At 42.2% G+C, this 24,890-nt stretch overlaps 2 protein-coding genes across 2 annotated transcripts in view; one reads left to right on the plus strand and one right to left on the minus strand.

The window, feature by feature from the left end:
* LOC109432998 (uncharacterized) overlaps positions 1-24,890 on the minus strand; it is a 268,730-nt gene that overhangs the window by 89,972 nt on the left and 153,868 nt on the right. The window lies entirely within an intron of this gene.
* Positions 166-3,630, plus strand: LOC134285116 (uncharacterized). The gene is made up of 2 exons (XM_062845177.1): positions 166-692; positions 1,061-3,630. The coding sequence occupies exons 1-2, from the start codon at positions 189-191 to the stop codon at positions 2,672-2,674; spliced, it is 2,118 nt and encodes a 705-aa protein (XP_062701161.1). The 5' UTR covers positions 166-188; the 3' UTR covers positions 2,675-3,630.

Below are 24,890 nucleotides of genomic sequence, written 5' to 3' on the forward strand. Positions count from 1 at the left end.
ACGAATTCGTGGATGAATACGAGCAGCTTGGACATTGCAAGGAAGTGCATGAAGCGGAAGATCCTGTTGGTTTGCAGAGATGGTATCTACCGCACCACGCGGTACTCAAGCCGTCGAATACGACTACCAAGTGTCGCGTCGTGTTTGATGCATCGGCAAAGGTTGGTGGAATTGCATTGAACGACGTGATGATGGTTGGCCCTACAATTCAACCTGATTTGCTGACGATCATTTTGAAATTTCGTATGTATCGGTATGTGCTAAGCGCTGACATCGCTAAGATGTATCGGCAAGTGTTGAAGGACAAGTGTCATACTCCGCTACAACGCATTTTCTACAGGAAGAAGCCCAACGAGCCACTGCGCGTCTTGGAGCTTCAAACTGTGACGTACGGTACAGCTGCAGCACCATTTCAGGCCATTCGTGCGCTGTATCAACTGGCAATCGGCGAGGAAGCAGAATATCCTTTGGCAGCGGAGTTGGTGAAGAAGATGTTCTACGTGGACAACGTACTTTTTGGTGGAAACAATTTGGTAGAAGTGAGAGGCCTCCAACGAGAGTTGATTTCGCTACTGCAACGCGGAGGTTTTCATCTACACAAGTGGGCTGCAAACGATGAACAACTCCTGGACTCTATTCCTGAGGAGGATCGAGATAAACTGGTGAAGATTGAAGACTCTAGTGCCAATGAGGTAATAGGACAGATAGATGAAGTACTAGATCTGTAGTAATGAGCTGAATTTTAGTATGGTGAGAAGGTCAATTCTCCGTTTCTGCAATGAAATGGTGCAAAAAGCGTGGGTATTATGATTCCTTGTCTAATTTGATGCTGTTTGAGCAAAACTTTGGGCAACAGTGTTGTTGTTTTCTCCATTTCTTGCAACATAAACAACATAGTTATCCAAAGTTTTGCTCAAACAGCATCAAATTATGCAAGGAATCATAATACCCACGCTTTTTGCACCATTTCTTTGCAGAAACGGAGAGTTGACCTTCTCACCATACAAAAATTCAGCTCATTACTACAAATCTAGTACTACACCGAACGTGCCCCATTAAGACCCTTGGGCTTATGTGGGATCCGGTCGGAGATGATTTTCTGTTCCGGGCACAATCTGACTTCAACAATCCAGCACCGACAAAACGGCAAGTTCTGTCAGTTATAGCAAGGCTTTTCGATCCCCTCGGCCTGTTGTCACCAGTAATCGTTCTCGCAAAGGTTTTGATGCAGAAGCTGTGGAAGAACAAGATGGATTGGGACGATCGGCTGGATGAAGAGCTACTCGACGACTGGAGATATTTTTTGAACGCGCTGCCATTTGCAGAGGACTTCCGAGTTTCTCGGCGGGTAATTTCGGAGGAAGCGGCAAGGATTGAAATCCATGGATTTGCAGACGCGTCAAATACAGCCTACGGAGCATGCGTGTACCTTCGGTCGGTACATTCCGATGGTACTGCGAGTTCGAGCTTAGTTACAAGCAAGTCAAAAGTCTGTTCCATAACGCCTATGTCCATCCCGCGCAAGGAGCTGATGGCAGCTCTACTCCTGCATCGTTTGGTTAAGAAAGTGGTTGACGCAATGGAGTTGGAACACGTTCCAGTTACTCTCTGGTCCGACAGCCAGGTGGTCATTGCGTGGCTAAACAAGCCGTTGGACTGCCTGCAAGTATTCGTGAGGAATCGTGTAGCCGAGATTACAAGCGAAAGTGAACATGTTTGGAAGTACGTTCGCTCTGCAGACAACCCAGCAGATATTGTATCGCGTGGCATGCCAGCGAAAGCGCTCGCGACTAGCAACCTATGGTGGAATGGACCGTTTTTCCTGTGCAGTGCAGCATACGACGAAGTGGTTCCTGCAGCTCTGGAAGATGGAGAGATTCCGGAACTGAAGCCGGCAGTATCTGTCAACGTAGCAATCGTATACGAGGAGCTTCCGATATTGACAAAGTTTGAGTCATTTCGGAAGACACAAAGGATTATCGCCTACGTCTTAAGGTTCATCAACAACTGCCGTAAGATTGGTGAACGAAGCACTGCAACGACGCCCACGATTTCTGAACTGAAGGAGGCAAACAAGCGGATCATCCAAGCGATCCAGAGGAGCGAACTTCAGGATGAAATCGATCGCCTGCAAGCGGGGGAGCCATGCAAGAGAATCGGCAACCTGAATCCTTTCTTGGACGATGGATTACTACGAGTTGGAGGTAGAATTCGTCACAGCAAACTAGCATACGAGGTAAAGCATCAATGGATCGTTCCGGACAAGCACCCCGTAACGAGAAGACTCATCGCAGCGGTACATAGAGAAAACCTGCATGCTGGTCCGAGTAGCGTGATCACAGCCCTAAGAGAGCGCTACTGGATACTGAACGCCAGATCGACGGTACGAAAGGTGACGAGAAGTTGCATCACTTGCTTCAAATCAAGCCCGAAGCTTGCTGAGCAGTTCATGGGAGACTTGCCGTCGTATCGCATCACCGTTGCACCTACGTTTTTGAAAGTTGGAGTAGACTTCGCTGGACCTATCTACATAAAGCAAACCGCCAGGAAAGCAGCTCCAGTGAAAGGCTACATATGCGTATTTGTCTGTATGGTTTCGAAGGCAATGCACTTGGAAGTGGTGGAGAACCTATCCACTAGTGTGGGACAAATCTCAAATCCTCGCTCCAGTTGACTTTTCTGATTCCACTTTGGTCCCATATGAACTGTACAAAATTTCAGCGCAATTGGTGAAACTATAATTTAGCGCAAGCGGTTCAAAGTTTTCATAGGATTTACTATGGGAAAACTTACACTTTCAGATAAAAAATTCCAGAAGTCCTCCCTTGTGTCCTTAATTCAAATCGATCAACGTTTCTTGTAGGGAAATCATTTATGAAACTTTCCTTCGAAGACCGCAAAACAATCAGATGCATGTGGAAAAAGTTATTGATTTATTACTGAATAATGATCCAACGAACGGCTTTTTGTTTTGTTTTATTAGCAGCACTGTAGCTGCTGCCTTGGCTGCTGCTGCTTCGGGGGGTGGTGATGCCTCCCGCCACCCCATGCAACAACGGCAGCAGCAGTGCTGCTGATAAGACAAAACAAAAAGCCGTTCGCTGGATCACTAATCGGTAATAAATCAATAACTTTTTCCACAAATATCCAATCGTTTTGCGGTCTTCGAAGGAAAGTTTCATAAATGTTTTTTCTACAAGAAACATTGATCGATTTGAATTAAGGAGATAAAGGGCGACCTCTGGGATTTTTTGTTTGAAAGTGTAACTTTTCCCATAGTAAATCCTATGCAAACTTTGAACCGCTTGCGCTAAATTATAGTTTCACCAATTGCGCCGAAATTTTGTACAGTTCATATGGGACCTAAGTGGAATCAGAAAAGTCGACTGGAGCGAGATTTTATTTTTTCCATATAAGCGTGTCCCATACTACTATCCACTGAAGCGTTTTTGGCAGCACTACAAAGATTCGTATCCAGAAGAGGAGTACCCGAGGAAGTGTATAGCGACAACGGAACGAATTTCATCGGCGCGCGATCAGAGCTTCGTGAGTTGTACGAGCTCTTCAAGTCCGACCTAACCAACGGTAAGCTATCACAGTTCTGTCAAGTCAAGGAGATTAAGTGGACCACGATTCCCCCAAATGCACCTCACTTTGGAGGGCTATGGGAGGCGGGCGCTAAAAGCGTGAAGTATGTTCTGAAGAAAGTCTATCAGTCCGCCTCTCTGACAATAATGGAATTTGCGACCTTGCTGTGTCAAATCGAGGCTATTCTAAACTCTAGACCTCTTTTTGCACATTCCTCTGACCCTAATGACCCAACCGTTTTGACTCCTGGCCATTTAATTATCAATAGACCTTTAACTGCTATCCCTGAGCCTAGTCTTGATGACATTCCCATCAACCGCCTGTCAAAATGGCAGCCACGGTGTGCCAAAAACCGTTATTATCAAATAAAAATGTCCACCAATTTGGCACCCGTCATTCGAAAGATACACTATCCTAGAATCTACTCTGAAAATTTGAAAATCTTTCATCGAGGGAAATTGAAGTTTTTGTCATTTGAGCATATTGCGTTATTTCTATAGGATTTTCTTATATGAGTAAATTTGCACATATCGCAGTTCTACGGCCATTTATAATTTCAACCCAAATAAACATTAGTTTTTCAAATACTATCCAACGTGTATGATATTTAGGCAAAGTTTCTGCAAATTTGTCAACATTTTGTTAAATTCCTTCCTTTGAGATTCCTCTCAAGTTACAGTTATTTGAATAATTTACTCTATTTCCCTAAATTTTAATTATAATCGCTATAATACAATTATTTCCATGCGACTATCAAACCCGCATATGTCATCAGAGCAAAAATGTTATCCTTTTCAGAAATTTGTATTTAATACGCGTGATTTTTGATCCAATTTGCGATAAGTTGCAACCATTCTATTGATGGGTTTGATAATCACACTGGTATGGGAGCTTAAGATGTTTGTAAAATAAATTTAAAAAGTGTATCTTTCGAGTAACTTCTTACGAGCTGGATCTGAGTTATGCAACGACTGAAATGTCATCAATGATAAGAAATCCTTGCGTACGTTTATATACGTACGATTTTGTGTAGGTATAAATAAGTGATTTTCTATAAAGTCTAATAGATTTATTATGTGTTATTATTGTGATTTATTTATGTGTTATTAAATTGTACTTGAAATGCTATGTAAATGCACGGTTTCTAATGATCGGAAGTTTAAAAGAAGTATTTTATTACGTTTACTGAACAAAAAGATAACTTTGAATTAGATACGACAAGAAGCACAATAGCTAATCATTTTGAAGTATAGGAAAATTAATATAAATTGTTTATGCAATTTTCAACCTAAATGTTAAACACAGGATTATATGTATTGTTCCATATGTATTAGTCCGGGACACGGTTATATAGGAAAAAATGGTAAAACTCTCATTCCTGTATACTTTTTGAGTGCCATTTTGCCCTCATATCAACTGTGCAAAATTGCAGATCAATCAAAGAAACTATATTTTAGCGCCCATCTTATTTAAATGTTCATACTATTTAGAATGAGAAGAATTTACTTCTTCAAAGAAAATCGCCCCTTGATCCCTTAAAATGAATGGTGTGATCTCTGAAGAAAACTTCACGAGAATTCAGACCTCCGAAAACCGCAAAGCGATGTAATGTTCGTTAAAAAAACATAAAGCCTTACCCGATCAATAATATGACGATATATTATTATTTATTGTTAATCCTTACATGTTAAACGGCGTTGCCATGCTATTCGGTTTTCAGTCAATATCTTTTTCCACATGCCTTAGATCGAATTGCGGTGTTCGGAGGGTTGATTTCTCGTCAAATTTCCAACAGAAATCACTCATCAATCTCATTTTTAGGGATTAAGGAGCCATCTGTGGCGATTTTTCTTTGAAAAGTCGATTTTTCCCATAGTAAATTGTATGAAAACTTAAAACGGCTGGCGCTAAAATATAGTTTCTCCGATTGTGCTGAAATTTTTCACAGTTTATATGGGGCCAAAATGGAACTCAAAAAGTGTGCAGGAGTGAAATGTCTATTTCTACCCATGCTAATATATATTGTTGTTGTTACAATTTCAAACACCTCATGGCAGTTGTTTAAGGGTATAAATATGATAATCTCATAATCTCACTTAATTTTTGATAAATTGGAGTTGATAACCAATACCATAAGCTATAACTCCAATTATCTGATGAAATATTTTTCTTTATTTTTAAAAAAGATCGGTTATCCATGTTAAAGACACATTTTTGCTCTTTTATAATAGACTAGAAAATATGTGAAACATGTGTTAGATTTTCTTCCTAACACTTTTTCAAATTATTTTATAAATGTCTTAACTTTTAGGCCAGCGTGAGTATCAAACCCAGCAATATAATGATTTAAAATTTATCGCATATATGCCCAACAATCACGTATATTCAATACAAATTGCTAAAAAAATGTTTTGATGACGTATACGGGTTTGAAACTTGTATATAAGTAACTGAATTATAGGTAACATATTAGGGAAATATCAGAGTAAACTATTCAAATTACTGTAACTTGTGATTCCTCTAACAAAATGTTGTCAAATTTTCAGAAACTATGCTTCGATATCATATATGTAGATAAGTATTTGAAAACCTAATGTACATATATTTGTTGAAATCATAAATAGCCGTAGAACCACGATATGTGCATATTTACAAATATATATAAATTCTATAGAAATAACGCAATATGCTCAAATGGCAAAAACTTCAATTTCCCTCGATGAAAGATTTTCAAATTTTCAGAGTAGAAACTAGGATAGTATATCTTTCGAATGACGGGTGCCAAATTGGTGGACATTTTTATTTGATAATAACGGTTTTTGGCACACCGTGCAGCATATTCAGCTTCTTCGACAGCATTTTTGGCAACGCTGGTCGAAAGAATATTTGGTAGAGCTTCAATGTCGTTCAAAGTGGACGAAGAAGCACCTCAATGTAGTCCCTAACATGATCGTCCTGTTGAAGGAAGACAACGTGCCACCTCAACAGTGGAAAATGGGTAGTGTTAGGGATATTGTCGCCTCCGGAACAAAAACAACTTATCGATAGCAGCTCTTTTTTGACGCAGCTTCAATGCTGTAAATTTATTGCTTATTACTATCTAATCTAATCTAATCTAATGTTGCGTACGTTTGCAATACGCTAGTCGTTAGTGAAATTGTCACCACCGATTCTTTCGACGCATAATGACTCTCGGGCGGCAGATCCTCGTTTTGTTGCGACGCCGCAACCTTTCTTGAACCAGTCTAAAATATGAACCCGTCTAGCCACAACATAGCTGCAGCATGACAGTTCTCGTGCTGTAGTAGTGGTAGGTGAAATGAGAGTCGATGACTGAGGTAGAAGGTAAAAAAATAATAGTTTCGCCATAGCATGAAATTTGAGTCGATAGTTTGATAATTTGTTGAATTTATTGCACGAAGCAATTAGTGGTTGGAGGTGCGTTAAAACCTTAAACAGGAGTGTGGTGAAATTAGTGGGTAGCATCCGTAAGTAAAAATTTGTAGCTAAAAAGTATGAAATCGATTGGAAAAATAGTGTAAATACCTACCTGTATGCTTTCTCAGGTGTGCAAATAACGGTACCTGGTGACACCTGAAACAAGGAGAAATAACCAGAACTTACCGTGCAGCGGTTACTATTGTAAGTAGACTCTTGAGAAGAGAAATTATGTAAGATAAGTTCACTATTCGAATCCGTTTGTAATTCCACTTTAGCATCCGCGCAAAACCCACCAATTTAGGGTAACAACACCTAACTTGAACCAACCGTATGTGAAGAGAAGAAAAGAAGTCGTGGCAGAGGAAACCACTTAATTGTAAGTTGTTAGTAATTAAGTTTTGTGTTGTTAATTGTGCTAATTGATATTTTGTTAATAAATTTCACAGTTTAAGCGTTGCTACAAAAAAACTTGAGCCGCTCTAAAAACCTGGTTTCCCTCTCGGGAACAATCTAATCTAATCTAATCGTCAAAACCTATCCAGGTCCCGATGATCTCACTCGTGTCGTCGACGTTCGTGTAGGCACCAGCGTTTTCAAGCGGCCAATCCACAAGTTGGCACCCCTGCCCATCCTCGAAGAAGAACCAGTACGTTCCACACATCAGGACGAAGATTCCAAGGAGCCACCAGTGTCACTCTTTTCCCGGGTGGCAGCATGTTCAGTCCGCAACGCTGCGAACTGAAGAAGGAGCACGTATCGTTCACGTGAAGAAAGCGCAAGCAAATCGAGATAGCAGCACGCAATCTTCGCATGAAGGAAACCCCCCAAAAAGGAGGCAATCGCCACGCTGAGTAGGAGGAAAAAACCATCGTCGTCGTCGACGACGGCCGTCGAGGACGAGAGCAGAAGAAGCGCTACTTGGTGAGCATCAGTATTATTACGCATCTCGTAGTGAACAGAAGCAACAGCAGAGAAGTCAAGCCGGCGAGCCAAGCCCGGCAGAAGAAAAGTGTGGGCCGACGACGGCCGAAAGAAAAGTTATGTACATAGTGTAATTAGTAAATTAAAATGAACTAGAGCAAAAATCAGTGTGTGTGTCGTTTGTCTCTGAGCTGGAAATTCCCTTGGTCCGCCAGTCGCCTGCGTGTCCGGTTGAGTCCTTTTCAGGGCTAGAGTTATTTGGAGATAGTTTTCCCACCCTATGGAGTTCGCCGCTGGTCCGTCGGTCGCTGCATGGCAGTTTCCATACACCGAATCCACTTGGGGAATCGGTGAGACCGGCGGGCGCGCTGCAATCAAGACAGCCTGGAGAAGAAAAGCAGTTTTACAGTCCACTGCAACACGCCGCAACAGAATGTTCGAAAAAATTACCCCCTGAAAAAAAAATTTTAAAAAAAATACGTAGGAGTATCTGTAAGAGACCTTGGAAGATTTGAAGACTGAATCTCTGGAGTAATTTCTGAAGACAAAATCCTTGGAAAAATTCATGGAGGTATCTCATGAGGAATTTTTGAAGGAATCTCCATGGAAATTTCTTATCCCAGGAAGAGCTTCTGAAGTAGTATTTGTAGTAATTTCTGAAGGAGTATACAGTCAGGTTTTTTTTACGCGGGGGATACGTACCGCATAAAAATAAAACTCAGTTCAAAATTCAAAAACCGCGTCAAAAAAATCTCACCATTTCTCGACGAATCATGCAAAAATAAAACGATGATTTTTTTGTATGGAGTTTTCATTTATGCGGCCGCGTAAATGAAAACCGCGTAAAAAAAGACCTGACTGTACTTTCTGAAGAAATCTATCGAGGAATTTTTAGAAGAACCTTAGATTTTATTGAAGAATCGCCGTATTCGTTTCTTAAAAAAAACCTTTTTGAAATACTGAAAACAAACCTATGAAGGATGCATTAAAACCCACGAAATCATCTCTAGAAGATTTTTAGAGAAATTTTTAGAATAGCCTTCTACAAAAATTCCAGGGGAATTTCTGAAGCGATGCATGGAAGATGTTCTGGAAAAAATCAAAAGAAATCCAAGAAAGAATTTCCGAAAGAAATTCATGAAGATTTTTTTTAATTCCATTGAAAATCCAGAGAAGAATTAAAAAGAAAAGCTTAAAATAATGTCTGGGGTAAGCTCTAGAAAACTTTGAAGAAAATTCAGAATCCAAAAATTTTCTGAAGAAATCAATGAAAGAATTCCAGAGAAATATCCGAAAGAATTCGTGGCAGAATATCTGAAAAAATCCCAGGAAGATTTTCTGAAGGAGTCGCAGGAGGAATTTCTGAAGAAATATCTGAATGATTTTGGATGCATTTCTAAAGATATGCGATACCAAAGGAATCCCTGGAGAAAATCTCCGAATGTATCTTTGATAAATTTTTTAAGTACCTTGAGAGAAATCTCAAGAGGGATTTGTGGGGTAATTCTTGAATAAATTTGTAAAGAAATTCGGTGACGAATTTCTGAAAGAATCCCCGAAATATTTATTTTATTATTTGCAGGGATTTCAAATTTTTCTCCTTTTTTGCATGCATGAGGCTAATTAATAGAAATTAATAAATTAAGGTTGAAGGATTCCTCATTGACATAACCGTCATCATTGAAAATACGAAAGCAGTTTTCTTGCTCAAAACTTGAATGTTTGCATTAAAAATGTATTCACTGCACTCCATTCTCCACCCGCGAAACAGTGAATACTTTTTCACTGCAAAATTTTCAGTTTTAAACGAGAAAACTGCTTTCGAAATTTCAATGATGACGATAATGTCAATGACGAATCTTTCAACCTTAAGGCGCCGTACCAACTGTGAGTGCAGCTGTCAGTTGTAATTGCTCTCGTAGTGTCCCAGTGGACAATAGAGATGTAAATTAGGGTGAGCGGTTAAGAAACAAAACAAGCTGCCTATACGATTTATGAAAAATAACATTTTCGAATATTATTTCAAGATTTTGCTCCCCCGGTAACTATTATTTTTGTTTTATGTTCGAGACATCTCTACGGCTACGAGGGGGAAGGAATAAAAATAAGTAAGGAACAAAAGAAATGAAAATGAGTGTTGAAATAAGTAATGAATACAAATTTACCCTCTATTGAAAAAAAATATTGTCAACTGTTAAAAAATAGATTAAAAGTAATTTTTCATGAGTCATGAGTCGCCATGCTTTTTCATCCCTTTTCAATATTTTTTTGGGATTTTTGGAGAAGGGGCATAACATAACCTATATTGAATGATTACGGAGTTTTTCAGAAAATCTTCCTTCAGTTATTATTCCAGGGATTCCGGAAGATATTTCCCACAAAATTATTATAGAAAATCTTGCATGGATTTCTTCAAAAATACCTCTAAGTTGAATTGAGTGTTTGCTTTTATGTGCCTTTAATTCCGCCCTCCAATGCTTATCCTATGACAGATATGCGTTAGAAGTGGATTTCAACTACCACTTGTAATTTTCCTCAGTGTCAGTCATGCTCTAGATCACGGGTTCCCAACGGGTCCGCGGCCCCCTGGGGAGCCGTGAAGCCAGTCGAGGGGGGCCGCGGTGTTATCAAAAAAGTGGTCAATTTTTATTCTGTTTTGTGAAAATTATACCGATTTTTAATTTTAAAACTTTGTTTTGCGTTTTATTGCCAATACGGGTACAAATCAGTGATTCCCAGAGTGGGCGTAAATCGGCCACAATTTTCAGTATAAAACGCCTTCAGAAAAAAACATTTTCGGCTGCGCCGCTGTTTCCAAGCTCACCCAAATTAAATGTACATAGCATCATTGTTTACGAAATGTGTGTGTCAAATAAAAAAAAGTATCATTGATCGTCAAAAATCCTCCCACAGTATATTTTTGGCAACGCTATTGTACCCAAATAACTCGGTTTCATGTTCGTTTCGTTAATTCATATTTTTTCCAAAAAAATCATTGGGCCGCAGAAATTTTCAAAATTCTTAAAGGGGGTCGCCACCTCAAAAAGGTTGGGAACCCCTGCTCTAGATATTAAGAAACAGTTCCTACAACGAATTTCTTCACAAATTCTTTCGATGGTTTTCCCAAAACTGTTTCAAAAAATGGTTCATGAATGTCTCTAAGGTTTCCTCCAGACATTTTCCCAGAGATACTTTAACAGGTTACTTAAAAAAATCAAAGATTTTTTTGGAAGTTTTCTTTTAAGATAATGTAAATAATTCCTCTAGAAATATTACAAATCAATCTTTTAGAAAAACATGTACGAATTACTTTTACAAATCCTCCTAGGAATTCATCCTTTTGATATTTATGCAAAATTTTCTCTACAGCTTCTCTGAATATTTTTTTATAGATTCCTTCTAAAATTTATGAATGAGTTTTCCATGAAATATTCTAAAAAACCCACCAAATGTTCCTTCTTGGGAGACTTTCGACAATTTTTTAAATGAATTTTCCAGAAATTCGCACACAAATTCCTAAAATGAAAATCTGCTTAAGACTCATCTGAAAAATTTCTTGTGGCAATGCTTTAGAGATTCCACTAGAACTTCACAAAGGTTTTTTGCAGAAAATCTTGCAAGGATGGATTTGAAATTTCCTCTTTGATTTTGTTCAGAAAATCCTCCAAGGATTTTCAAAATTTCTTCTTGAGTGTTTGTTCGGAAATTCCCCGTTTGTTCCTTCAAATAGTCAGAGATTTGGAGTTCAGAGATCCCTATTCAGGAGATTTTTAGGGATGTCTTCCAGGAATTTCTATAAAAATTCCTACAGAAATTCGAACGGATTTTTTTTCTTAAACTTTCTCCACAAGTTTCCCCAAGAATTCCGACATAGATTCCTTTCAAAAATCCTTTTAAAAGGCATTTGAGAATTTTCTTCGGGGATTGCTTTAGAAATTCTGCTGGGGTTTCAGGGATGTATTTGGAAGTTTTCTTCAGGGATTCCTTCATAAATTTATCAAGGGATTCTTCTTGAAAATCTTTCATAGAATGCTTAAAAAGATTCTCCAGAAATTCCTCCGGAATTTTCTTCAGAATCTTTCAAACAGAACTTCTTTAAAGATTCCTTTGGAAAAGCATCCACAGATTTCCTTAGGATCTTTTTTTTTTTTTAATTTTTCACGGAGTACTTCCGAAATCCATTCTGGGATGCTGTTACCGGTACCGTCGAGATGGGCACCCTATCCCCAAACGGTTCAACCACTTCAGTGACAAGCCGTCACTATTGATATGACATCAAGGGAAAGGGGTAAAAACAAAACGAAAAACTACAGAGACAGAACGTGAATTTTGCTACTCATGCTATTACTTATTATAGTTGATTATTCTACCTTAAAATTACGTATTTGTGCTTAAGACTAGTGTTGTTTCCAGCTTACAAACTAGTGAAGGTAAAACTATTGAATTACATGTAAAACTGTATACTAAATGTTAAAATTATCTAAACTAATTAGGCACTAAAAACTAACCTAAAACCGAGTTGGACAGTGCAATAGAAGGGTCCAGAATTGTAAGGGACACTGAAAAGTAAGACAATTAGTAATAATAATGAAACATTGAACTAAAATTAACTATATTTACAGTTTTAAAGCGATAATAAATCGTCTACGAAAATCAGCGGTCGCCCTTTCATTCCTGTCGCAACACTTCTTTAAAATTTTCACCCGAGATGAGTCATCATCCCGCCACTAGCAACAAGTATGGATGCGGTGGATGTGACCGGCCGGACGAAGCGGACAACCTGGTCCAATGCGACGTCTGTGATGCGTGGTGGCACTTCAGTTGTGCCGGCGTTACGGGATCAATTACCGATCGTTCGTGGATGTGCACCCGCTGTAAACGCACCTCCCGCGCTTCCTCCAGAGCCAGTCTCACGAGTCGATCGTCTTCGCAACTAGCGGAGAGTATGGCACGTCTGCGCGAACGCCACGAGCTGCAGAAACGGCGCACAGAGGTTGAGCTGGAAAAGAAATTCCTCGAGGAGCAACGAGAATTGCTGGAAGCTTCGATTGCCGCCGAAGTAGAGAGAAGAAGCCAGGTGAGTCGAACGGATAGCCGAAGGAGAGTCCAAGATTGGATCGAGAGCAGCGCGGACCAGACAACGAGCGCGGCTGAGGGAAATCGCCAGCCAGCAGCTTCAGTGGTTCAGCAGCACGACACTCATCCACGTCAGGGGAACTCGGATGCCGCAGCGGCGGCAGATAATTTGGACATTCAACTGCACAGCTCTCCTCTTCGCGATCAGACAATCCCTGCTTTCGAGGCCACGGGAGACTTTAGCGATCTTCAACCACTGCCGGAGGTAATCAGTCAACACAATGCCAAGTATCTAATCCGTGAATTACGTGTGAGACTGGAGCGCTGCTTAATGCAGTCGGAGCCAACATCGCCTCAATTGGCGGATCTGCAGCAACAGCTGCAGCTGTGCAGAGAAGAGATAGAAGGAATGCATTCTACTGTGTACCGTTTAACGACGGTTTCGATGCCAGCGGCCCAAACAGACAACATAGGAACAACGGTAAGCAGTAAAGACGAGCTCGTACAACCGGTAGCCAAACCGCTAGGTGCTATCCCAAAGTACCGACCGAACGAGTTCCTTCAAGGTAAGTGTCATGCCATGTTTTCGGAGCCAAATCGAAATAAACAATATCTCTCAACCGAAATCACATCCAATCATGCAAATTCCCCCTCAAGAGCAGCAGCGTATAGCCCACGCGCGCTCTAATGCAATAAATAACGAGCAACCGACCGTTACCCAACACACTCCTTTCCCCCCTGCAATAACCCAAGTACCACACCTACGACAGTATGCTTTCGGGTACCAACCCCCAGTGCAACAAGAGTTAGTGCTTCCGCCCCCAGTGCAGCAGCCAACAGTGCAGCAATCAGCTATGCAGCAGCCTCCAGTGCAGCAGCATGCAGAGAGTCAGCATCCAGTGCAGCAGCCACCAGTACAGGAGCCGTTGTTGCAGTCACGTACGGGGCAGCAATCCGCGATGCAGGAGCCACCGGTGCAGCAGTACATAGAGCAACAGCCTCCAGTGCAGCAGCCGCCGTTAGTGCAGCAGCTCTCTGTGCAGCAGTCAATGATGCAGCAGCCATTGGTGCAGCAGGTAGATCGTCAATCTCAAGTGCAGCAGTATGCAGCGCAACAGCTTCCAGTGCAGCAGCCTTCGGAGCGGCAATCCGCGATGCAGCAGCCGGCAGTGCAGCAGCTAATCGAGTGTCAGCGTCCAGTGCAGCAGCAGGAGCCTTTAGTGCAGCCGCGTATAGTGCAGCAGTCTCAAGTGCAGCAGTATCCAGCGCAACCGTTTCCAGTGCAGCAGCCTTCGGAGCGGCAATCCACGATGCAGCAGCCGTCAGTGCAGCAGCATATCGAATGTCCGCGTCCAGTGCAGCAGCCTTTGGTGCAGCCGCGTATAGTACAGCAGCCTCAAGTTCGTCAGTATCAAGTCCCTCAGTATTCAGAGCAGCAGCCTTCGGTGCAGCAGTCTGCGATGCAGCAGCCGTTAGTGCAGGAGCATGTAGAACGTCATCATCCAGTGCCACAGCCATCAGTGCAGCGAGGTCAAATCCAACAGCCAATGCAGCTGAGTTCGGCTCAGCAACCGTCTTAGCAGCTGCCGCCCATGCAGCAGCCGTCGATGCCGCCGCCGTTAGTACAGCCGTCTACACTTCAACAGCAGTCGGTGAGTTGGACATCAATGCAGGCACGTCCGGTGCAACAGTATCCAGTCCAGCAGTATGCAGAGCAGCCAAATCTGCTGCCACAATTTCCAATGTGGGCACCCTCGGTACAACAGCTTGCAACGCAGCAGCCTTTGAGGCAGCAACATCCTGTCGGTACTCCGCCAATAGCATCTGAAGGTGCGGCACCAGACGTGAACGGGCAGGAGAGGAGAGTAGACGATCTGCCAACGCCGCAACAGCTAACCTCTCGTCAATCTTTAGCACGAGATCTGCCTACGTTTTCTGGGGATCCAGCCGAATGGCCGATATTTTTCTCCAACTTCGAGTACACGACAAGAACATGCGGGTATACAAACGGAGAAAACATGGTGCGCCTACAAAGATGCTTGCGAGGACGTGCATTAGAAAGTGTGCGCAGTCGCTTAGTCTTTCCAGCTGCCGTACCTCAAGTGATAGAGACGTTGCGGATGAGATATGGTCGTCCGGAGTTGCTTATCAACGTTTTGTTGCAGAAGGTGAAAGCGATGCCCAGTATTCGAGGAGACAAGTTGGAAGCCCTCATTGAGTTCGGGATGGCGGTTCAAGAACTGTGTGACCACATCGAAGCAGCGGATGAAAGAGCGCATCTGTCGAACCCCACTCTCCTGCAGGAGCTCATTGGGAAGTTACCCGCAGATCAGAAGCTGATGTGGGCAGGTTTCAAGCGCGGCCGTGCGGGGGTGGATCTCAAGACATTCAGCGAGTATATGGTCGGCGTAATGCAAGATGCTTCAAGTGTGGTGCTCTACGAGCAGGATTCACGAAAGGTCGGGAACAGAGAGAAGACGAAAGGGTTCATCAACTCGCACGTAACCAGGACTGACGAAACACTCTCTTCGACGTCATCGCAGCACAAGTCGAGCGGGTGCCTCCATTGCGATAAAGATGGCCATAAGCTTCGAGAATGCCAAGCGTTCAGGGCTCTTTCCGTCGACGATCGCTGGCGACGTATTCGGTCACTGAACCTGTGTCAGATATGCTTGTACAGTCACGGAAAAAGATCTTGTCGGATAAACAATCGGTGCAATGTAAACGGATGTCAATTCAAACACCATCCACTGCTGCATGGAAAGTCTACGACTCCGACAACACACGCAGGCAGCACCCACACTCACCAATTACTCGATTCGGGTATCCTATTCCGGATCATACCAGTCACGCTTCATGGGAAGTCTGGCAAAATTAACACCTTTGCCTTCCTGGACGAGGGCTCTTCATCAACGTTGGTCGAAGAAAATCTGGTAGCGCAGCTTGGCTTGACTGGAGAATCGCAACCAATCTGCCTCAAATGGACCGGGAACACCTCGCGGGAAGAAAAGGATTCTCGTCTGGTATCGTTCACCATTTCCGGAACAGGGCAGAAGCGACTTCGTAAGCTCGTGAACGCTCATACCGTGAGGAACTTGAACCTACCAACGCAAACATTCGAGCTAGAAGAGGCGGCAGAAAAGTTTGCCTATTTGAAGCAACTGCCGATTCAAAGCTACCGCAATGCGAAACCGGAAATTTTGATCGGAGTGGACAACCTGAAGCTTGCTGTACCGCTGAAGATAAATGAAGGAGATGGAACTGGACCGGTCGCCGTTAAGACGCGACTGGGATGGTGTGTCTATGGGCGACAAAGTTCTCGAAACAACGAAAGATTCTGCTTCCATGTTTGCGGATATACGAGAGACGATGAGCTACACGATACCGTGAAGCAGTTCTTTGCGGTGGAAGAGAATGGAGTGAAGCAGCTGGAAACTACGCTCAGTCCGGATGAAAGGCGTGCTCAGGAATTGCTGGAGATGACGACTAAGCGAATCGGTAACCACTTCGAAACAGGCCTACTGTGGAAGGAGGACGAGATCGAACTACCGGACAGCTACGGCATGGCGTTGCGACGACATCAGTGCCTTCAACGGAGGATGGAGCGGCAGCCAGCTCTGAAAGAGAACATAAGCCGGCAGATACAGGAATACATCGACAAAGGCTATGCTCATCGAGCCACTTCAACAGACCTAGAGACGGCAGATGCCAGGAGAATTTGGTTTCTACCGCTAGGAGCCGTCACGAACCCAAATAAACCTGGAAAGGTGCGGCTTATATGGGACGCAGCAGCAAAAGTTTCTGGTGTATCGCTGAACAGTGTCTTGTTGAAAGGACCGGACCAGCTAACATTGTTACCAGCTGTACTGTTTCGCTTCCGGATGTATTCCGTTGCTGTGAGCGGAGATATAGAACAGATGTTTCATCAAGTGGGCATCCGACCTGAGGATAGAAACTCCCTGCGCTTCCTGTGGAGCGAAACTTCTGATGAACCAGTGCAAATTTACCTCATGGACGTCGCTACGTTCGGCGCAACGTGCTCGCCTGCATCGGCGCAGTACGTGAAAAACCTAAATGCCTCGGAACACCAGCAGCAATACCCAAGAGCCGTGGAAGGAATATTGAAAAGCCATTATGTCGACGACTATCTCGACAGCTTTGGCAGCGAAAGCGAAGCGGAGAAGGTTTCTGCAGAAGTGAGACTAGTACATCGTAACGGCGGTTTTCATCTTCGCAATTGGAGGTCGAACAGCCAAAGGGTTTTGGCAGCACTTGGAGAAACAGCCCAAGAAGACAATAAAAAGCTGTATCTTGAATCGGATGAACAAGTTGAACGCGTGCTCGGGATGCTTTGGTCCTCAAGTACGGACGAGTTAAGCTTCTCCACTTGCTTGAGAGAGGACGTCAGGCAGCTCTTGGATAGCGGTAGTCGTCCGACGAAACGGCAGGTGCTCCGATGCGTAATGTCTTTGTTCGACCCTCTCGGACTTTTGGCATTCTTCGTTATTCACGGGAAGGTTCTTATTCAGGACTTGTGGCGAGCTGGGACAGAATGGGATGAAGTAGTCGGCGACGCAGTATTTGAACACTGGAATCGTTGGACGAAGATGATCGAGTTTGTAGCAGCGGTAAGAATACCGAGATGTTATTTCCTTCGAGCAACAGAACAAACGTACAAAGATGCTCAAATTCACATTTTCGTGGACGCCAGCGAGATAGCGTACTCGTGTGCAGCTTACATCCGAACGGCTGTTGGAGATGGAACGTTTGCCTGTGTTTTGGTCTCTGGTAAATCCAAAGTAGCTCCGCTTAAGCCGATGTCTATTCCGAGATTAGAACTGCAAGGATGTGTCCTCGGTACACGTTTACTGAAATTCGTCCAGGATAATCATCCTATCGTATTCTCCAGGAGGTTCCTCTGGACGGACTCTACGACAGCTAGAGCGTGGATTAGCTCAGACCCGAGGCGCTACAAACCATTCGTAGCCCATAGAGTCGGTGAAATTTTGGAGACAACGAAAGTTAATGAATGGCAGTGGGTTCCGTCCAAGCTCAACCCAGCAGATGAGGCAACCAAGTGGGGTCGTGGACCGTACTTCAGTCCGGAAAGCCAATGGTTCAATGGGCCAGAATTTCTGCGGCATTCAGAGGAATCGTGGCCCAGAAAAGCCAATCCAATCGAGTCTACAAACGAAGACATCAGACCATCAGTACTGTTCCATTTCGCATTCGTTCCAACACTGGACTTTGAGCGTTTTTCGTCATGGAATAGAATGGTACGCGCCGTAGCCTACGCATTGCGTTTCATCTTCAACATCGCAAAACCGGCTCAAAGGCTCCGTGGTCCACTTTCACAAGCTGAGTTGCTCAGTGCAGAACGGACGATTTGGAAGCTCGTACAGTGAGAAAGTTACCCGGACGAGATTGCTACCCTGGAGAGGAATAAATCCGAATCGACGGGACAACCCCTAGACCGGAAAAGCAACTTGGAAAAGCTGATGCCTGCTCTTGACGAGCTCGGATTATTGCGGCAGCGTAGCCGTATTGTTGCTGCGGAGAACGTGACCTACGATACCCGGTTTCCGATAACTCTGCCTGCGAAGCACCGTGCTGTCAACCTGTTGGTAGAAGACTATCATCGCCGCTACCGGCATGGCAACAACGAAACCATTGTCAACGAGCTACGTCAACACTACGCCATTTCGAGCTTACGTAGAATCGTAAAGAAGGTCACATATAGCTGTCAGCTGTGCAAGATTCGCAAGGCACGTCCTTGCAATCCACCGGTGGCGGCACTTCCTCCAGCCCGCTTGGCGATGAATGTCCGTCCGTTCAGCTATGTTGGCCTGGATTATTTTGGGCCATTCCTAACAAAAGTAGGACGTTCAAACGTGAAAAGGTGGATCGCCCTCTTCACATGCCTCACCGTACGAGCTGTGCACCTTGAGATAGCGTATAGCTTATCAACGACCTCTTGCATATCTTGTGTACGACGCTTCATTGGTCGCCGAGGATCGCCGATAGAAATCTTCAGCGACAACGGAACGAACTTCCAGGGGGCGGAACGCATATTGCGAGAGCAGATCGCCACGGAATTGGCAACGACGTTCACCAACTCAAACACGAAGTGGAGCTTCATTCCTCCTGGAGCTCCACATATGGGAGGTGCTTGGGAGAGGTTGGTACAATCTGTGAAGGCGGCTATGAAGGATGCCTATGCAGAGGGGAAGTTGAGCGATGAGGAATTGCAAACGATGGTTGTTGAAGCAGAGAGCATTGTAAATTCGAGGCCTCTGACATACTTGCCGTTAGACTCTGAGGAGTCGGAAGCTTTGACTCCCAATCACTTTCTTTTGGGGACCTCTAGTGGCGCTAAGCAAAGTAGTGTAGGCATCGAGGAATCGCAAAAGCGTCTACATGACACGTGGGGAGCAATACAGAGTCAGCTGGACAAGTTTTGGCAACGCTTTCTGGTGGAGTATCTACCAGTCATAAGAAGACAGCCGAAATGGTTCAACGAAACTAGACCATTGCAGGTTGGCGACCTTGTCCTTGTCGCAGACGGCGCTCGGCGATGTGAGTGGATACGAGGCAAGGTTACGCAGATCTTCGAAGGAGCAGATGGTCGAATTCGCCAAGCACTTGTACAAACTCGCCAGGGAAGCTTCAGAAGACCAACGACTAGGTTGGCTGTACTCGACGTAGGTGGACAAGGTGCTACCCCAGGACTCGTAGGGGAGCACCGGGGGGAGACTGTTACCGGTACCGTCGAGATGGGCACCCTATCCCCAAACGGTTCAACCACTTCAGTGACAAGCCGTCACTATTGATATGACATCAAGGGAAAGGGGTAAAAACAAAACGAAAAACTACAGAGACAGAACGTGAATTTTGCTACTCATGCTATTACTTATTATAGTTGATTATTCTACCTTAAAATTACGTATTTGTGCTTAAGACTAGTGTTGTTTCCAGCTTACAAACTAGTGAAGGTAAAACTATTGAATTACATGCAAAACTGTATACTATGTTAAAATTATCTAAACTAATTAGGCACTAAAAACTAACCTAAAACCGAGTTGGACAGTGCAATAGAAGGGTCCAGAATTGTAAGGGACACTGAAAAGTAAGACAATTAGTAATAATAATGAAACATTGAACTAAAATTAACTATATTTACAGTTTTAAATCGATAATAAATCGTCTACGAAAATCAGCGGTCGCCCTTTCATTCCTGTCGCAACAGATGCATTTGGAAAATATTCCACGAAATAATGCAGAAATTCTTTCGAAAACTCTTTCACAGATCATCCGAGAAGTTCCTTACAAACTTCTTTTAGGCTTCATAAGGGAATTTCTCCAAGAATTTTTCAAAAAATGTTTCCATTGATCTATTACGCAGTTCCTCCAGGGCTTCCTTAAGAAATTTCTCCGGATAGTCGTTCAGAAATTCCTCCAGAATTTTCTCCTAGAAGTCATTTTGAAAATCTTCCATGGACTGCTGCCAAAACTGCTGCATTGATTTCTTCACAAAATCCCCCCGGCGTTCCATTTCTTAATTTCTCTTATGATTGTTCATGTCTTGCTTTGATTGTATCCATAAATTTCTAGTGACATTTCTCCAGAAATGTTTTCATAGATTCCTGTAGAAAACCATGCATGGATTCATTTTAGAATCCCTCGACAGATTCCTCCGGAAAATATTTTGCGGATTTCTTCAAATTTCTCGAGCAATTAGTTCAGAGAATCAGACATTCAGATATTTTTAAATTTCATTTGTTCATTTTCATTAATGTTTGCTGGGACAGGGTCAGAGACCATTTGAGCTGGGGGACCTATTTTGGGCATTTTCTGCTATAACTCAATCAAATTCGTACGAATTGGCATTACTTGTTGCTCACCGTGTACGAATAATAATTTCAATTGTTATGAAATTGGCTGAGGTATGAGACGTTAACTGCTTTAAATAGGTCCCTTTTCCCTAATGGTCCTATATTCCACTTTAGAAAATCCTTCAGGGATTCCTACATAAATAACTCCAAAGTATTTCTAATAAATTATTACTGATAATTCGTTCGAAATTCTTCTAAGGATTGCTCTAGAGGTTTCTCTAGAGATTCCTTTAGAAATTTCTCTAAGAATTTCTAAGGAAGGCTCAGTGGGGTGACACTGCTGTCAAACGCGGTACATCGCCTCTCACCATCATTGTTTTTGGTACGGAGCGTTTTGGTACCCGCTTTCTGGTCGGTTAACAATAACTTGCAAATGATTTCCGGGTGTGCGGCTGGTGTGTTGCTAGAGTGCTTATTTCGGAAATTACACATTTCAAACAAAATTGTTGTTTTTTTTATGATTGTTTCTCTTTCTTTATCACTTTGCACGATATTATGTGCGCAGCGAAGCAATGTCGATGTTTCAAGTGCTTTTTTTCATGAATTAAGCAATCAAAACAAAAACATTAGACGCCATGTTGAATCGGATGCTGGGTTGCTGATTCTGGCCCTTCGTCATCCCCTTGGGAAAGCTTCACAACTTTTTTTTCAAAATTGATTGAGATTTCGCAAAAAAACTTCAGGGACTCAATTGAATTTTTTACGGATACCTTCAGAAATTACTTCAGGAATTCCTACGTAAACTATTTCAAAGATTCTTCCAAAAATCCCGCCAGTGATTTTTTTTCTGAAATTCTTGCAAGGATTCATACGGAAATTTGTTTAGGTATTCCATCACAAATTACTTCAAAAATGCCTTCAGAAATTTCTCCAGCGATTCCAATGGAAATACCCGAAATAATGCCCCAGGAGTTTCTTCAGGGATTCCTTCAGAGATTCTTGCATGTTTTTTTTTCTCAATGATCCAGCACGAATTCCTCAAAATAATTGGGCGTAATCTAACCCGATTATTTTCCAGGATGCTTTCTTGTACTGGCTGCGTATGTGTTAGATTAGATTAGATTAGATCAATGATCCAGCACGAATTCCTCCAGGGATTCCTGCAGAAATTGAAACATCTGTATACTTACAACAAGAGGCACACGACGATTCTTCTAGTACTTATATTTAATGGAACTTTTCGTCAGTGTTCATTCCAACCATCAACTGTGTTGAACCGAACATGAACTAATTAACCCTCTACCAAGATTGAGTGATGACACTTGGTACAATTGAAACATGCATCTATGATGACATCCGTAATCTGAAATTTGCTAATCCGCAAACGACCACGATCATTATGGTCGACACATGTAGCTAGTTTAATGATGTGGCGTTGATGTTTGATTATGATTATGATGACGCTACAGATTGCCAGCACTCTCAAAATCACTTTCAACTCGAACAAGTTTTCCGTTGAAACACCGCCGATCGTCAGTGATCATCCGCGTTGACGCTGTTTGGCGTCATAATGTGATCTTGTGCTAAACCGGTACTTGTTGTAGGTACCTAGTAACTCTCCTAGTCGTTGAACGCCTTATTGCGTACATATTATCGCAACTACGGTCGCGACCGCCACAGCAGAGTGGGTACAGCGAACCCCGCTCGGACCAGGTTTTCATCGAAGGTAAAAGCTGCTTGACGACCAACCAACTCCGAGAAGGTGACGACGATCTTGGAGTTAGCGGAAAAAGTGAGTGGCATGTTTGCATGTTGCAAGTGTATCCGCGGATAGAGAGCTCTAATGCCATTTCAAGGGCTTGGGAAAATGTGCTTTGCTATTTTTATAATTAAAATAAAAACAGGAAAGCGAAGCGTTTTCTGCCACAACGGGAAATGGCAACCGCCACGGTGAGAGGAGAGACCATTTGTGGCAGAAGTCAGCTATGGGGAAACTAAGTGGATTCCGGTTTTCGAACTACAGCTACAAAGTTACAGGGAAATTCACCGAGCGCAGAAGCCGTTGATACGACGACGAAAGAACATATTCGATAACGGACTGCCCGTCTCTGCTGCAAGAGGTGTTACCGACCTTTACTTTCTATTTCGCAAGATCAATGCCAATTGGTAGGTAGGTATGATTCAATTTGCACGAAAAATGAAAGTTTTACTACGAAACGATGTTGAAAAGTCCCAAAAAAATGACCACGTGGTTTATGGACAGCCCCTAATATATTTTTCCGACATCGTCTTCGTCATGCTTCTTTCGTCTGGGAGCGATTGTTTAAAAAGAAAACAAACAAGTACGTCAGTCAGTGCACAGAAACCCACATAGCGGTAAAAGCACTTATAGGTTCGAGTTGTGTGTCGCTTGATTTAAGGAGGAAGGCATTTGTCAAACATTATAGCAGACAGACGTCTTCTGGGCATCACTGGAGCGGTATTCTCCGGGGATCTTAAGAAGGCGAAATAAGTGATAGTTTTGAGCCATTATTTTTCAGTATATCCGTTTGATTTCTTGCTGGAGTGTAATAGTATTCAATCAATTAAATTTGATTGAAATTTTCCAATAATCCAACATTTACTACCCTGATAAAAAAGATCATAGAGATACAACAGAATGTATTGTTACAACACGCTGAAATGAATGGTAGTTACCATGATTTCAATTGTTTAAAACGATAGAGTAACAACAGACCCTATGGTTTTCCACCATAGCATGTATTGTAAATGTCACTTTTACAATAGAAAATGGGGGTTGTTATGTATCTTTACCATAAAAAAATCCAAATTTTCTGGAGCAAATTCAAGTCAACTACCATTCAATTTATGGTGTTTTTATTATTGAAATCTCTAGTGCCATTCATTTTATTGTGCACATATTGTAGTTCCAATACATAATTTTCAGCAGGAAAATACGTACACAATATGATTAGTTGTTGAACAATCAACTTTATCATTATTCAATGGAAGTTTATAGCGATTTTATTGTATATTTTTATCAGGGTAACCCTCCAATACCCATGTTTTTGATTTTGATCTAGGGTACTGGTTCCCTTATTAAGCATGTGGCTCCCATTTTCATCCTACGAAAAACAAAGGATTGAAGCGTTGTTTGTTTTGTTTCTTATTTTTGTATTTTTTGTTAGGAGTGAGCACGCACTCCTAACGTTCTTTTGTTTTGAATTAAAACAAAAAGAACGGAATCAATCGGTGCCGTAATCGCTTGTTTTCGAATAGGATGAATATGGGAGCGTGAGATTACTGATGGAACACATACCCTACATATCATTTTTCGTCATCATAAACCAATTTAAAGATTTTGTGAATTTTGTTTTTTGATTTTTCTAATTTTTATTTTTAAAATCCCTACACTTTTATTCTTTCTCGGTAAGCTGATGATCATTTTTGATGTAGAATCATGCCCTGAGTTCGAAAACGTGAAGGAAAAAAAATTACAGTAGAGCGGAATTTTTTTCGACTTTCCATACAAGGTTGATGATTTGAAATTGATTTTTGTTCTATTTTTAAGCAAAGTCGCTCACTTCACACATCTCATTCTCCGTAATCAATGCTCCGATTGAACTGATTTTTTACTGTAACTCGCCTACATATGATATGTCAAATAAACGTTGAGAAAGATTTTTTAGATTGTTTTTTTCTTATTGAAAAAAATACATTTCTCACATATTTTTGGAAATTTTGCTAAAATTTAAGGAGATCGTCCCAAAAACTCGCCAATATCTTGAATTTCATCAATCTGACGCAAAACTTGCATTCAGATGATCGAATGGTATTGTATTCAGCTTTTAATTTATGGAAAAAGATTTGAAATTGGTTGAACAAAACGCAAGATATTTGAATTTTAGTAAATTCCACATTTTAAAAAATTGTAAAACTCGATATTGAGCTCTAACTCAAAAACTGCTCTACTTAAAATTTTTTGAAGCGTGGTTTCGAAATCAGCACTAATTTGTATTTCAAAAATCTTGG

The sequence above is a fragment of the Aedes albopictus genome, chromosome 1, assembly GCF_035046485.1.
Source record: "Aedes albopictus strain Foshan chromosome 1, AalbF5, whole genome shotgun sequence".
Taxonomy (NCBI): Eukaryota; Metazoa; Arthropoda; class Insecta; order Diptera; family Culicidae; genus Aedes; species Aedes albopictus.